This window comes from Neoarius graeffei, chromosome 10, assembly GCF_027579695.1.
Source record: "Neoarius graeffei isolate fNeoGra1 chromosome 10, fNeoGra1.pri, whole genome shotgun sequence".
Taxonomy (NCBI): domain Eukaryota; kingdom Metazoa; phylum Chordata; class Actinopteri; order Siluriformes; family Ariidae; genus Neoarius; species Neoarius graeffei.
Genome location: NC_083578.1, coordinates 85684799 through 85701744, shown reverse-complemented (window position 1 = coordinate 85701744; position 16946 = coordinate 85684799). Strand labels below are relative to the sequence as shown.

The 16946-nt window shown below is 42.8% G+C and overlaps 2 protein-coding genes across 4 annotated transcripts in view; both read right to left on the bottom strand.

Moving 5' to 3' along the window:
* The window catches only part of csnk1g2b (casein kinase 1, gamma 2b), a 93386-nt gene extending 92465 nt beyond the window's left edge, over nt 1-921 (bottom strand). For 2 of the 3 annotated variants that reach the window (XM_060932484.1, XM_060932487.1), the window contains exon 1: nt 754-921. The gene's annotated coding sequence lies outside the window, so the exon portion shown is untranslated. Of the gene's footprint in view, nt 1-279; nt 434-753 lie in introns of those variants that run through there. The other variant, XM_060932485.1, reaches the window with a different exon arrangement.
* An 11438-nt stretch (nt 922-12359) lies between these two features.
* On the bottom strand, nt 12360-16609 carry zgc:101100 (uncharacterized protein LOC445169 homolog). The gene is made up of 3 exons (XM_060932753.1): nt 16492-16609; nt 14489-14742; nt 12360-12969 (listed from the first exon to the last, which is right to left on the bottom strand). Exons 1-3 carry the CDS (start codon nt 16607-16609, stop codon nt 12532-12534), a joined length of 810 nt encoding a protein of 269 aa, XP_060788736.1. The 3' UTR covers nt 12360-12531.
* Between the last annotated feature and the right edge of the window lie 337 nt (nt 16610-16946).

Below are 16946 nucleotides of genomic sequence, written 5' to 3'. Positions count from 1 at the left end.
TCACTCACAACAACACTAATAACAGAGATAATATTAACAGCTAAGCCTCTAGCTTACAAGTGTGCACTTCTTTCAGGATTTAATGACGCACAAGATTTAAAAAAAAAAAGTTAACACACAAAGATGAATAAAAACATGTCTTAATATCTACAGTATTTTGGTATCTACCATAACATAGGACTCCATTAGCTAGCTAACTTAGTGGGCTTGTCATTTTAGTTAGCGCTAAAATGCTAGCAGAACGAATTTTACAGAAATTAAAAAAAAAAAAAAATTTACCTCAGCTCTTAAACATATTTCTCGCCTTCTAAACGCCCGTCGTGGTGAATTAAAACCTAATCCTAATTTATTTGCAAATAATTAAAAATAAAACTAACAAATTAAGCCTAAAAACTTAGCATGCTAGCTAATAATAATAATCCATTTCTTATAGCACTGGTGGTAATAGCAGCTAAGCTCATACGGCTAGGTCGCTGGCAGTCCCACCTGCTATGCTGCGATTGGCTAGTCATATCAGCTAACCGCGTTTAATTGGTTGAGAGAATATATTCCGAGTACAACTAGCCAATCCTAGGGCGCGAAAGTGAAAGGGGCGGGAATTACATGAAACGAAATGGTTGCATCGTTAGTTTTTAGCTACTTAGCTACCTGGGTTGGCTAGCAAGCTAATTAGCTAGCATTTCGATTGAAGTATTTTCTGGTAATATTCTGACTAGTCTGTTCAGGAAACGGATAGAATAAAGACGAGTTTACCTGAGGTTTCGAGTTTGGATGGCGCCAGCGCGTATATTCCTGTATTCATAGCTTTAAATTGTGTTTTATTTATTTTCTTTAAGCCTGGTGAAGTCGGTGAGCGCGAGGCGTCAGCAGTGAGAGAGTCAGTCAGTCCCCATCAGACCAAACACATCCGGACTGGAGGCTCAGCTCTTACCAACATGTCTCTATTACACACAGCCCAAAGAAAGAACCATGTTTTTGTGTGTCCTGTAGCATTAATTAAACACTTAAAGTCATTACACCTTAATGACAGAACCTTAGGCTATTTGGAGTAATGATGTATCCTCCACATGACCCTGCAGATTGAGTTTAATTCACTGGTCCAGGCAAAATAAACATGACAAGAACATGATCAGAACCTTAATTACCACTTATCTATAGTGAGTCTACACAAAACTAAGCAGTCATTCATTCATCCATCTTCAGGTCAGGGTCGTAGTGGATCCAAAGTCTATCCTGGGAACACTGGGCGCGAGGTACGCCAATGGGACGCCGATCTACATCACACACTTTCACACCATTCCCCAGTCCACCTACCAGCATGCTTTTGGAAAGGAACCTGGAAGAAACAGATATGGAGAGAGAACAAGATGTGAAACCCTGAACTTAGGTTCAAACCAGGAATCCCAGAGTCCATTGCTGTACTGGCACAGTGGTGTAAGTGGTTAGCACGGTTGCCTCATAGCAAGAAGGTTCTGGGTTCGTAGCCGGCAGGGACCTTTCTGTGTGGAGTTTGCATGTTCTGTCATCTTCAGGTCAGGGTTGTGGTGGATCCTGGGCGCGTGGGATGTCGATCTACATCACACACTTTCACACCATTCCCCAGTCCACCTACCAGCATGCTTTTGGAAAGGAACCTGGAAGAAACAGATATGGAGAGAGAACAAGATGTGAAACCCTGAACTGAGGTTCAAACCAGGAATCCCAGAGTCCATTGCTGTACTGGCACAGTGGTGTAAGTGGTTAGCACGGTCGCCTCATAGCAAGAAGGTTCTGGGTTCGTGGCCGGCAGGGGCCTTTCTGTGTGGAGTTTGCATGTTCTGTCATCTTCAGGTCAGGGTTGTGGTGGATCCTGGGCACGTGGGATGCCGATCTACATCACACACTTTCACACCATTCCGCAGTCCACCTACCAGCATGCTTTTGGAAAGGAACCTGGAAGAAACAGATATGGAGAGAGAACAAGATGTGAAACCCTGAACTTAGGTTCAAACCAGGAATCCCAGAGTCCATTGCTGTACTGGCACAGTGGTGTAAGTGGTTAGCACGGTTGCCTCATAGCAAGAAGGTTCTGGGTTCGTAGCCGGCAGGGACCTTTCTGTGTGGAGTTTGCATGTTCTGTCATCTTCAGGTCAGGGTTGTGGTGGATCCTGGGCGCGTGGGATGTCGATCTACATCACACACTTTCACACCATTCCCCAGTCCACCTACCAGCATGCTTTTGGAAAGGAACCTGGAAGAAACAGATATGGAGAGAGAACAAGATGTGAAACCCTGAACTTAGGTTCAAACCAGGAATCCCAGAGTCCATTGCTGTACTGGCACAGTGGTGTAAGTGGTTAGCACGGTTGCCTCATAGCAAGAAGGTTCTGGGTTCGTAGCCGGCAGGGACCTTTCTGTGTGGAGTTTGCATGTTCTGTCATCTTCAGGTCAGGGTTGTGGTGGATCCTGGGCGCGTGGGATGTCGATCTACATCACACACTTTCACACCATTCCCCAGTCCACCTACCAGCATGCTTTTGGAAAGGAACCTGGAAGAAACAGATATGGAGAGAGAACAAGATGTGAAACCCTGAACTGAGGTTCAAACCAGGAATCCCAGAGTCCATTGCTGTACTGGCACAGTGGTGTAAGTGGTTAGCACGGTCGCCTCATAGCAAGAAGGTTCTGGGTTCGTGGCCGGCAGGGGCCTTTCTGTGTGGAGTTTGCATGTTCTGTCATCTTCAGGTCAGGGTTGTGGTGGATCCTGGGCACGTGGGATGCCGATCTACATCACACACTTTCACACCATTCCGCAGTCCACCTACCAGCATGCTTTTGGAAAGGAACCTGGAAGAAACAGATATGGAGAGAGAACAAGATGTGAAACCCTGAACTTAGGTTCAAACCAGGAATCCCAGAGTCCATTGCTGTACTGGCACAGTGGTGTAAGTGGTTAGCACGGTTGCCTCATAGCAAGAAGGTTCTGGGTTCGTAGCCGGCAGGGACCTTTCTGTGTGGAGTTTGCATGTTCTGTCATCTTCAGGTCAGGGTTGTGGTGGATCCTGGGCGCGTGGGATGTCGATCTACATCACACACTTTCACACCATTCCCCAGTCCACCTACCAGCATGCTTTTGGAAAGGAACCTGGAAGAAACAGATATGGAGAGAGAACAAGATGTGAAACCCTGAACTGAGGTTCAAACCAGGAATCCCAGAGTCCATTGCTGTACTGGCACAGTAGTGTAAGTGGTTAGCACGGTCACCTCACAGCAAGAAGGTTCTGGGTTCGTGGCCGGCAGGGGCCTTTCTGTGTGGAGTTTGCATGTTCTGTCATCTTCAGGTCAGGGTTGTGGTGGATCCTGGGCGCGTGGGATGCCGATCTACATCACACACTTTCACACCATTCCCCAGTCCACCTACCAGCATGCTTTTGGAAAGGAACCTGGAAGAAACAGATATGGAGAGAGAACAAGATGTGAAACCCTGAACTTAGGTTCAAACCAGGAATCCCAGAGTCCATTGCTGTACTGGCACAGTAGTGTAAGTGGTTAGCACGGTCGCCTCATAGCAAGAAAGTTCTGGGTTCGTGGCTGGCAGGGGCCATTCTGTGTGGAGTTTGCATGTTCTGTCATCTTCAGGTCAGGGTTGTGGTGGATCCTGGGCGCGTGGGATGCCGATCTACATCACACACTTTCACACCATTCCCCAGTCCACCTACCAGCATGCTTTTGGAAAGGAACCTGGAAGAAACAGATATGGAGAGAGAACAAGATGTGAAACCCTGAACTTAGGTTCAAACCAGGAATCCCAGAGTCCATTGCTGTACTGGCACAGTAGTGTAAGTGGTTAGCACGGTCGCCTCATAGCAAGAAAGTTCTGGGTTCGTGGCTGGCAGGGGCCTTTCTGTGTGGAGTTTGCATGTTCTGTCATCTTCAGGTCAGGGTTGTGGTGGATCCTGGGCACGTGGGATGCCGATCTACATCACACACTTTCACACCATTCCCCAGTCCACCTACCAGCATGCTTTTGGAAAGGAACCTGGAAGAAACAGATATGGAGAGAGAACAAGATGTGAAACCCTGAACTTAGGTTCAAACCAGGAATCCCAGAGTCCATTGCTGTACCGGCACAGTGGTGTAAGTGGTTAGCACGGTCGCCTCATAGCAAGAAAGTTCTGGGTTCGTGGCCGGCAGGGGCCTTTCTGTGTGGAGTTTGCATGTTCTCTCATCTTCAGGTCAGGGTTGTGGTGGATCCAAAGTCTATCCTGGGAATGCTGGGTGCAAGGTACGCCCATGGGACACCAATCTACATCACACACTTTCACACCAGTCCACCTACCAGCATGCTTTTGGAAGGGAACCTGGAAGAAACAGATATGGAGAGAGAACAAGATGTGAAACCCTGAACTTAGGTTCAAACCAGGAATCCCTGAGTCCATTGCTGTACCGGCACAGTGGTGTAAGTGTTTAGCACGGTCGCCTCACAGCAAGAAGGTTCTGGGTTCACGGCCGGCGAGGGCCTTTCTGTGTGGAGTTTGCATGTTCTGTCATGTCTACGTGGGTTTGCTCCGATTTCCCCCACAGTCCAAAGACATGCGGTTAGGTTAATATGGGACAGCCTTGGGCTGAGGTGCCCTTGAGCGAGGTACGTTGCTCCCTGGGCCCTGTTAGCATGGCTGCCCACTGTTCTGGGTATGTGTGTGTTCACTGCTTCAGATGGGTTAAATGCAGAGAGGAATTTCACAAGTGTGTGATGAATAAAGTTGTGCTTTCTTTCTTTACCGTCCAAATAGTTCTCCTTGAGAGTTCTTTATGGAGGTGTTTAATGCGTTGACAGTACTGTTGAAAAGTCTTAGGCACATGTAAAGAGACTAAAAAATAAGAATGAAATGAAGTGAAATGTTTCAACATGAAAAAAATACTATAATCAGTAAGCCATAATAAATGAAACAAAGTCAATATTTGATGTGAGACGACCCTTTGCTTTAAAAAAAAAGTAGTCCCGGGTACAGTTAGTGCCATTTTATAAGGAAATGAGCTGGAGGTTTTACTGAGCATCTTCCAGAACCAGCCACAGTTCTTCTGGACACTTTGACTGTCACACTTGCTTCTTAATTTTGCACCAAAACCCAGCAGCCTTCATTATGTTTTCTTTTTTAATCTGAAAAATGCTCTCTTTTGGAATATGCTGCTCAGATACAAACATTTTTTTCTGGAACATTTAATTTTGTGCTGGAAAATGAACATTTGGAACTCCTAAAAATAGGGTGGCACGGTGGTGTAGTGGTTAACACGGTTGCCTCACAGCAAGAAGGTTCTGGGTTCGAACCCAGCAGCCAGCAAGGGCCTTTCTGTGTGGAGTTTGCATGTTCTCCCCGTGTCTGCATGGGTTTCCTCCAGGTGCTCCGGTTTTCCCCACAATCCAAAGACATGTTAATATGGGACGGCCTTGGGCTGAGGTGCCCTTGAGTGAGGCACTGAACTCCCAACTGCTCCCTGGGCACTGTTAGCATGGCTGCCCACTGCTCTGGGTATGTGTGTGTGCTCATTGCTCACGTTTGTGTGCATGTGTCTGTTCACTGCGTCAGATGGGTTAAATGCAGAAAGGAAATTTCACAAGTGTGTGATGAATAAAGTTGTGCTTTCTTTCTTTCTTTGTACTGACTCGAGAATGTAGAAGTCCATCCATCCATTAGCTGCTTATCCTGTTCTACAGGGTCACAGGCAAGCTGGAGCCTATCCCAGCTGACTATGAGCGAGAGGCGGGGTACACCCTGGATAAGTCACCAGATCATCACAGGGCTGACACATAGACAAACAACCATTCACACTCCCATTCACACCTGCGGTTGATTTAGAGCCACCAATTAGCCTAACCTGCATGTCTTTGGACTGTGGGGGAAACCGGAGCACCTGGAGGAAACCCACGCGGACACGGGAAGAACATGCAAACTCCACACAGAAAGGCCCTCGCCGGCCGCTGGGCTTAAACCCAGGACGTTCTTGCTGTGAGGCGACAGTGCTAACCACTACACCACCGTGCCGCCGAACATAGAAGTCATAAAATAGAAATCAATAACAAAGTTTGTATGAAAAAATAGGGTGCCTAAGACTTTTGCACAGTACTGTACCTTTCAAAATAAGTTCTGATTGGAACTCATTCTCTTGTACGGTTCTATATAGTCTCTTCACAGGTTCTTGGAGGTGTAAAGTTTCTAAATGTTTATAGTATAAATATACCATGCGAACAATCAATGACACTGATATACATCTATATTTTTTTAAAATAAGGGTTCACTGTTATCCATTGTTCAAGATTCTTAGCTCCCCAAAAAAAAGCCAACTGGTGATAGGGAAGTGCTGAGGGTTCCTCCAATAAATAACCTTTAATGGTTCTAGTTTTGAGAAAACTTGAATTGTGAAGAGTGACATAGGGCTCCATCTGTGGGTGGGAGCAACAGCGAGTACCATTATTAGTTCCTTTGGCCAACAGGCGATGAGCTTATGCCATCATGTGTTGTCCGTCATCCATTGTCCGTCCGGCACTGTCCACATTTCATGAAAATTGCTTCTTCTCTCTCAATTCTTCACCAATTTTTATTCTTTTTGGCAGGAAGGTAGGTCTGCTTGGGGTGCATATAACTTATACCCAGATTTGCTTAATTATAATTATTAATGAAGTTATGGACTAATTAAGCCCTAACGAGCAGTTTCCACACAAATTGCTTCTTCTCCCTCAATTCTTCACCGATTTTGATTCTTTCTGGCATGAAGGTAGGAGTCCCTAGGGTGCATATAACTTCTACCCAGAATTGCTTAATTATAATTATTAATGAAGTTATGGACTAATTAAGCCTTAATGAGCAGTTCAACAAAAATCACTTATTCTCAGTCAGTTCCTTGCCATTTCGGATTCTTTCTGGCAAATAGGTCTGTATCCCTAGGGTGTATATAGAGGGGGGCTGCAAAAGTAGGTATACAGTAATGAAAAACAAACCATTTGCATAAAACGTTAGTATTAAATGAAACCTAGCACCACTATTATAATACTGGAATAATCCTTACTGTATACCTACTTTTGCAGCCCCCTGTATAGCTTGTATATAGTGTAATTAGCTTGTAACATTTATTGCACAAGGTGGCCCACTTTAGATTGTTCCTTCTGGACTAGACAGGGCCAGAGTGAGCTACACTGTCATTGACGGTCTGGTTCATTCATTCATTCATTCTTGGTAATCACTTTTTCCTGGTCAGGCTCACAGTGGATTCACTATAATTCCTGGGAACACTGGGCATAAGGAAGGAATACACCCTAGATGTAATGACAGTTCAACTCATGGTACCATGCACACACACACACACACACACACATTGATACTTTGGGCTAATTTAGCTCCACCAATCCACCTACTGGCATGTTTTGTGGAGGAGGAGGAAACCAGTGAACCAGGAGAGGAAGAAACCTCATGGGGAGACATGCAAAACTCCACACAGACATTAACCTGACCTCAAGATTAAACCCGTGACCCTGGAGCTGTGAGGTAGTACAAAAGGTACCTGCATACCTTTTGTACATTTAAGAATTAACAGCAGTCTCTTTAAAACATTTTGCTGCTGTCATGATAGTTGCCATGAACTTTGTCTTGAATTGAAACCCTTGATTTTACATTGAAATGTATTTACAAATATGCAGGATCCAGAGTATTTGGTGCCCAGAACACTTTTAGGTCGGTTTGGGCAGTGGGCATGTGTCGTCCTTGACCGCCATGCAATGGAGTAGTAAGGTGTCTTCTTCCCTCCACTAGCCTGGGGTAGTGCCTTGAGCAAGCACTAGCAACCCCTCGCTCCCCCTGGTCATGGTTACGACCGAAGACTGGACTTGGCAGACTGCGCCGAGGAGACCGTCACCTGGTGGTTCAACGGGCAGGAAGGAGGACCCAGCAAAGCATTTGTAGAGTGCAATCAGGGCACAGTGCAACACTTAGAACACTGTTGGCCATCCACTGCATCCTGACCTAGCTCCAGCCATCTTGAATCTGTCTTGCCCCAGTTAGGTTGGGACAAGAGAGTGAGGCTGACGGCTGTGTGACTCTCCCTCACTCGAATCCAAGTTATGCGCAAGTCATGACTTCAAATTCAAGTCCTGTGGTGATGGACAAGTGATGAAGCAGCAGGTGCAGAAACACTGGAAGCTGTAGTTGTGAACCTGCACACAGGCAGCCCAGGGCATAGGGTTGCTCTCTGCTGGAACAAAGCAGCAGCGGAGTTCAGAAGCCCCCTGGGTGTTTGAGCAGCCCTGTTTAGGATTTGCTCTGCTCACCTCCATGGAGGAAGGGGCTAGAAGAGGTGCCTCAAATGTAGCACCTCACCTTCACCTCACCCTGGCCAGTACACCAAGGCTGGAGGGGATCCCACTCAGCAGTCAAAATACAACAAAAAGATAATGAAGGGACTCAACCATGGCACATGGAACGCTGGCATGTGGGCATACCTTCAAAGCCCAGATTGGCCTCATCAGTCACCTCCAGACCCACAACCACCACCCACCAAATTAAAGTCATGGTCATCTTTGACCCCGCAGGATGAGCATCATCATCATCATCAGGTTGGTTTGAAAGCTACATGAGTGGTTTTGAAATGCAAACACTAACCCTAACGTGGGAAATCGCTTTGCATAAATACTGAAAAACTGTGTGAATTTTTCCAGAAATGCAGTCAAGGCTCCAAATAAACATGGGGTATTATATACAGCTACCATTTTGCGTATCCATAATTAGCAGCAAGTATAAGCACGGGTTAAGATCTACATGTGTTGTGACATCTCTATGAACTATGGGTGTGGTTTATTTGATTGACAAGCAATTAAAATGCATCAATTTGTAAATAAATGATAGAAAAGTAATACTAATAATAATACTATTGTAAGTTATATATCTGTCCATCCATCTATCCATTATCTGCAGCCACTTATCTTGTCCTACAGGGTCGCAGGCAAGCTGGAGCCTATCCCAGCTGACAATGGGCAAGAGGCGGGGTACACCCTGGACAAGTCGTCAGGTCATCACAGGGCTGACACAGACAACCATTCACACTCACGGTCAATTTAGGGCCACCAATTAGCCTAACCTGCATGCCTTTGGGCTGTGGGGGAAACCGGAGCACCCGGAGGAAACCCACGCAGACACGGGGAGAGCATGCAAACTCCACACAGAAAGGCCCTCATCGGCCACTGGGCTTGAACCCAGGACCTTCTTGCTGTGAGGCGACAGTGCTAACCACTACACCACCGTGCCGCCCCTCCATCCATTATCCATAACCGCTTATTCAGTGCAGGGTCGCAGGCAAGCTGGAGCCTATCCCAGCTGACTATGGGCAAGAGGCGGGGTACAAGTTGCCAGGTCATTACAGGGCTGACACACAGAGACAAACAACCATTCACACCTACGGTCAATTTAGAGCCACCAATTAGCCTAACCTGCATGTCTTTGGACTGTGGGGGAAACCGGAGCAACCCCATGCAGACACAGGGAAAACATACAAACTCTACACAGAAAGGCCCCCATTGGCCACTGGGCTCAAACCCAGAACCTTCTTGCTGTGAGGCAACAGTGCTAACCACTGCACCACCGTGCCGCCCTATATATCTGTCTTAAAACCTAAAACTTTGGTTTTGCCGACAGACAGTAATCTGAATATTTTAAGAAATCCATTTTTGCTCCAGGGCAGCACGGTGGTGTAGTGGTTAGCACTGTCACCTCACAGCAAGAAGGTTCTGGGTTTGAGCCCAGTGGCCAATGGGGGCCTTTCTGGATGGAGTTTGCATGTTCTCCCCGTGTCTGCATGGGGGTGCTCTGGTTTACCCCACAGTCCAAAGACATGCAGGTTAGGCTAATTGGTGGCTCTAAATTGACCGTAGGTGTGAATGTGAGTGTGAATGGTTGTCTGTGTCTATGTGCAGCCCTGTGATGACCTGGCGACTTGTCCAGGGTGTACCCCGCCTTTCCCCCGTAGTAAGCTGGGATAGGCTCCAGCTTGCCTGTAGAACAGGATAAAGCGGCTAGAGATAATGAGATGAGATGAGATGAGATGAGATGAGATGAGATGAGATGAGATGAGATGAGATGAGCATGCAAAAGAAATCTTCTTTCTGCAATTAGTGTCATATAAACAAAACAACTGCCTGCATAAAAACGATGACTCATTGCCTCTACTTGTGTGTACTTATTATGTGGCAACCAGTGAGCAAGTGCTCAAACACAGATCATCTTTTTCTTTTCTTTTTTTTTACCCACCTGTGATGATGTCATGGTGTCCAGCAGCCTGTTGACGCAGGAAGAGTTTGCATGTATTGTAATACCCAGCTTTATGTGCGTCACCACACAATAGGAATATCAGTCATCGGAGTAGCTCAATGGCATTGAAAATGAATGTATATATAATGATCAGCACTTTGTGGTGTTTAAGTTTGTTCAAACACATATCCAAGGACTGGCTCCTGTTTGTGGCTAGGATTTGGGTAAACTTTATTTCATGAACACAATCAGTCTGGTTATTACATTATTACATCAGCAGCAGATGCCCAGGCAAACATTTGATCAAGTTGCACCAGTTTTGTAAGGTGCCAATACTTTCCAGCATAATGAGAACAACGGGATGTTATACCTACAGTGCTTTTTTTTTCTTTGCAATTTGCAAAATGAGGTTTGTATTTACAGTGCTCAGCGTAAATGAGTACACCCCCTTTGAAAAGTAACATTTTAAACAATATCTCAATAAACACAAAGAATTTCCAAAATGCTGACAAGACAAAGTTTAATATAACGTCTGTTTAACTTATAATGTGAAAGTAAGGTTAATAATATCACTTAGATTACACATTTTTTCAGTTTTACTCAAATTAGGGTGGTGCAAAAATGAGTACACCCCACAACAAAAACTACTACATCTAGTACTTTGTATGGCCTCCATGATTTTCGCTGACAGCACCAAGTCTTCTAGGCATGGAATGAACAAGTTGGCGACATTTTGCAACATCAATCTTTTTCCATTCTTCAACAATGACCTCATTTAGTGACTGGATGCTGGATGGAGAGCGATGCTCAACTTGTCTCTTCAGAATTCCCCAAAGAAAATAATTTCTTTACACCACAAAGGTGAAGGCTACAAGAAGATCAGCAAAGCTTTACTTATCAGTCAGAATACTGCTGCAAAAGTGGTACAAAAATTTCAGAAAGTTGGAACTGCAACCATCTCACAGAGACGTCTAGGTTGTCCACGGAAGTTAACACCTCGACAGGAGCGTCTTCTGATGAGAAGGGTTGAAGAAAATCGGCATGCAAGTTCACTGCAGTTATCTAAAGAAGTAGAAAGCCAAACTGGGGTGACTATTTCCCGTGACACAATACGGCGTACACTGCAGAGGAATGGCATGCATGGATGCCGTCCACGAAAGAAGCCTCTCCTAAAGCCCAGGCACAAAAAAGCCCGCCTAGAGTTTGCCAGGGCCCATGCTGACAAAGATGAAGACTACTGGGACTCTATATTCTGGAGTGATGAGACCAAGATAAATGTTTTTGGAACTGATGGCTTCAAAACTGTATGGTGTCACAAAGGTGAGGAATACAAAGAAAAATGCCTGGTGCCTACAGTGAAACATGGTGGTGGCAGTGTCCTTATGTGGGGCTGCATGAGTGCTGCTGGTGTCGGGGAGCTGCATTTCATTGATGGCATCATGAATTCACAGATGATGCATTGCTCTATACTGAAAGAGAAGATGCTACCATCACTCCATGCCCTTGGTTGTCATGCATTTTTCCAACATGATAATGATCCTAAACACACATCTAAGGCCACTGTTGGATTTCTGAAGAAGAACAGGGTGAAAGTGATTCAGTGGCCAAGTATGTCTCCTGATCTGAACCCAGTCGAACACCTATGGGGAATTCTGAAGAGACAAGTTGAGCATCGCTCTCCATCCAGCATCCAGTCACTAAAAGAGGTCGTTGTTGAAGAATGGAAAAAGACTGATGTTGCAAAATGTCACCAACTTGTTCATTCCATGCCTAGAAGACTTGGTGCTGTCATTAAAAATCATGGAGGCCATACAAAGTACTAGATGTAGTAGTTTTTGTTGTGGGGTGTACTCATTTTTGCACCACCCTAATTTGAGTAAAACTGAAAAATGCGTAATCTAAGTTTATATTATTAACCTTACTTTCACATTATAAGTTAAACAGATGTTATATTAAGCTTTGTCTTGTCAACATTTTGGAAATTGTTTGTGTTCATCGAGATATTGTTTAAAATGTTACTTTTCAAAGGGGGTATACTCATTTACGCTGAGCACTGTATAAAAAATGCTTTTAAAAAATCATGTCATGTTGGCAGACGTGTAAACGTTTGAGTCAAGGGGTCGTTTAACAGCGGTTTTGAACACTACAGCCCTAACGTGAACTTTCTTACAGCCCAGGAGCACCTGTTCCTCTCCTCATGCCAATAACTGGCTCAACAAGGTTTGTGTTTTGGGTTTTCTTTTTTTTTTGGGTGGTGCAGCTACAAGTCCAGACATGGATGTGCCATAGATTTAATGTATAGCCCAAGGCTGCTGCATTTATGCATTGGCATGACATCTGGTGTACTGCTGTGAGGCTGCATGAAGGGTAAGAAGGAAGCAGAGAACGGCAGAGGCAGACTAGTAGAGACAAGGCTTGGATGCTTGTGCTGTTCTCCAAATACGAACGGTTGGAGAGAAGATAGAGAACTTAGCCGACACGGAGTCTGGAAACGAGCCATGTTGTCTGTGGAAGTGCTGACACAATTAGCACGTGAGCATTGATTGTTGTCTGAAAGTCTTGTTTCTTGCTTGTTGCTTTTCTCTTCTTCTGAGAGCTCAGCTTTCGCTTGTTTGGTGTCTTCTGGAGTACGTCTTTTCGGGAAAGGAGTGAATCGCTGTCCTTTGCGGAACTTTGCACGCCTGTTCTTGAACCACACCTGGAAAAAAACAAGCATAGCAACATTTAGGCTTTTCGTCAGTGACAGATGGAATACAGTGATAGAACAGGTAGCAGCTCAGTGTTATGGGATTAACTCTCCAATGATTCAGAATATTTGAATCTGATAGCCTTTATGCCATTATAATTCTGGTCTAAAACATAGTTGTTGATATTATTATATTATTCTAGCCATGTTCACTGGATATGAGCAATCGCACGCTCTGATTGGCTCCTCTACTACGAAGATATCAGCTCATATACTATGAGGAGAGAAAAACAAAATGGCGGAGCGTGTTGCTCAATCAACCGAGGACGAAATAAAAACTCGACTCGAAAACAAAACTTCAAAAAATACAATAAAAATGTAGCGAAATTTGGAATGAAAGTATTTGATGGTAAGAACGTATCTTTTTTTATTTTTCAAGAATTATTATTATTATTATTATTATTATTATTATTATAGCATTTTACATAAATTGCTCCTGTCATTTCACCGGTTTGTTTACATTCTAAGCGTAAATGATTTTGTCGGATGTTTTGTATAAATATTTTATTTATTGAATGAATTTGGGCGGCACGGTGGTGTAGTGGTTAGCGCTGTCGCCTCACAGCAAGAAGGTCCTGGGTTCGAGCCCCGTGGCCGGCGAGGGCCTTTCTGTGTGGAGTTTGCATGTTCTCCCTGTGTCCGCGTGGGTTTCCTCCGGGTGCTCCGGTTTCCCCCACAGTCCAAAGACATGCAGGTTAGGTTAACTGGTGACTCTAAATTGACCGTAGGTGTGAATGTGAGTGTGAATGGTTGTCTGTGTCTATGTGTCAGCCCTGTGATGACCTGGCGACTTGTCCAGGGTGTACCCCGCCTTTCACCCATAGTCAGCTGGGATAGGCTCCAGCTTGCCTGCGACCCTGTAGAAGGATAAAGCGGCTACAGATAATGAGATGAGATGAGATGAGATGAGATGAGATGAATGAATTTGCAAAAAATAAAAACACTCTGTTTCTCAAAATCCAGTGAATGTGGATAGAATAAAACAGTTATTCCATTCAATCTCGTTGTACATGGATTATAGCCAGCTCGGTGCTACGCGCCTCATCAGCTATCAGCTCATGTACGACTCGATTTCGTGGAATAACTGTTAAATATTTGATTTATAACAATCAAATATTATTTTTCACCTTTTCCATTTTAATAATTTTATTTTACAAACATTAAACGAAATCAGACTCAGTTCTATAGTTTTTTTTAAATGCTATTGTTTTGCTTGAGGTTTGTTAGCAGTCCTGGATCGTAGAAATTTGTTCAAGTATCGCGATGTGATATTTTTGTCATATCGGCCAGAATGTTTAGGAGCTATAAGAGTAACTCAAAGAGAGTGAGCTTTAAGATGCCAAACAGAGTGAAGAAATGTGTTCACATCAGACTTTTGCAGTCTGGACTCGCAGGAATATGCTGTGTCTAAGAACATGAAGAACATGAAGAACATGCAGGAAGCTTGCAGTGTTGTGGACAGTGTTCTCACCTGAATGCGAGCTTCAGGGAGGTTGATACAGACGGCCAGCCTCTCCCTCATGGCCACATCAGGATACTGGGTTTGTTGGAAAGCTTTCTCCAGAGCCTGCAGCTGGGACACGCTGAACGCCGTCCTGCTCCTCCGCTGCTTCTGCTGACCCCCATCACGTGCCTCGAGGATCAGCTCTGAAGTGCACACAGACACACTGATTAGACTTTCACTGATGCTAAACAGAAAAATGGAGACTTTCTGAGTGCGTGCCTCTGTGTGTTATATGATGAAATCTAATAATGTGACACTTGATGATGATTTTTAGTTCTTCTGAGGTTTCTTAAAGGTGCCATTTGTAATGTTTGGATTTTTAGAGCCCTCTGCTGCCTGTGAGGCAAACTGCAAGGTTTCACTGCAATGGTTTTTTTTCATTTGTTTCATTTTTTTTCATTTGTTTTTTGTTCACTTTTTCACTTGCTTTTCACTTTTCATTTGTCTGGTTGTTTTTTTTGCAATGATTTGTTTTTTTTTCGTTTGTTTCATTTTTTTCTTTTTTTCACTTGGGTTTTTTTCAATTTTCATTTTTTTGTTTTTTTGCAATGATTTATTTTTTATTTGTTTCTTTTTTAATTTGTTTTTTTAATCACTTTTTCACTTGCTTTTTCACTTTTCATTTGTTTGTTGTTTTTTTTTTGCAATTATTTGGGTTTTTTCAACAATCATTAATTAATTAATTAGAAATAGGCAACTAATAGTTAAGCTAAATACCAGCTGGAGGTGGGGCTAATTATTCTGGGCCAGAAAACTGCCAACAGAAGCCTAAATTTAAAATAAAATAAAAAAACCAAAAATAAAACTTTGAGCTATTGAATAATATTATTATGAATAACAATTGTTTAACATATATGCAAAATCCTGAGATTAATATATGCACAGAAACCTTTAAAAAATTATAAATTGAGTCTTTAATTAAAAAAAGCTTGCCACTGACTGAGGCAAATTGTGTTTAAAAACTAATAAAATACATCTGATAAATAAATAATAAATAAGGATTCTTCAAATATATATGTAGAACTAAAATTAAAAAGTCTTAAATTAAAAAAAGAAGTCTGTCTCGATACCTAGACTATATATAAAGATCATTTTTTTAGAAATAAAAATCGATTTGTATGTTTATTGTAGCAACGTTAATGTACTGAAATACCTTTGAACTGATATTTTATTTTTTTCTTAGTAAACTAGATCCATTGCATGTATTTTTTGCAAATCACAGCTGTTTATTGTATCATTAAAATTATATAATTAATAAAAGTATAGAAGCTTTTTTTTTTTTTTTTACATTTATTAGAAAAAGTCTTAGCAGACACTCTTATCCAGAGCAACATACAACACACCCAGACCAGCCTGGGGTTCAGTGCCTTGCTCAAGCGCAGCTCAGCCATTCTTGCCTTGCCAGTCCAGTCCAGGGAATTGAACCAATGACCTTTTGATCCCAAAGCTGCTTCTCTAACCATTAGGCCATGGCTTCCCCTTTTAAAAACAATTAACATTCTTATAATTAACATTCTTATCTTATCTTTTGGACTTTTTAAAACGTGTTTAAAACCAAATGTTAAATTTAATAAACGTAATAGTTTTTAAAAATAGTTTGCATTTATAAAAAGTTCTATCACAAAAAATAGAGCTTGGTATGAACCAATGGGGAAAAAAAACCCTCTAACATTTGGGTTTAAAAAAAAAAAAGCTTAAAAAAAAAGTCCAAAAGATAACATAATAATGTTAATTATTTATTCAAGAACTTTGTCACATTTGGAAACTTTTAAACTAATATAATTGTGTTTTTCTTAGCATTAATGTAGATACTGTTTAATGTGTGTTTTATTATTTTGCCCTATGGGTGTACAAACTTTTGCACTCAACCACAGCCTCACCTGCACTATGTTTCTGTTATAGAAGTGTAAAATGTAAAACAAGGTTGTGTGTGTGGTTTTTTTTTAATTTATTTATTTAAATTTTTTTACCTGCCAGTCTCTCAGCTATGGTGACGGTGTTAGTGTGAAGCTGGTACTGCTGAGCCATCTGCTGGTGAAGGTCCAAACACAGCGCAGGGTGAAGAGCACAAAAATACGCAGAATTCATCACTCCTGACTGTCAACACATCCCAACATCACAAGTTAACCTCCAGTTATAAAGTCAGAGTAAAGAAATGACAGAAAAATGTTTCATTAATTCATTAAAACGTTCTAAGACAAAGATTTAGACGTGAGATGCTCCTAAGGTTGTTCTTTTGCCCTGAAACCCAAACTTGAAACTGAAACACTACTTTTTTTCTTGTGGTTTAAAGCTTCTGACTCTGAGACAGCCTGCTGTGAGACTGTGAGCTTGTGTTAAATGTTAAGTTTATAATATTACAATGACAAGATAATAACAAGATAATTCAAAAATGAACTCTGTTACTTAAAGAAACCAAATATAT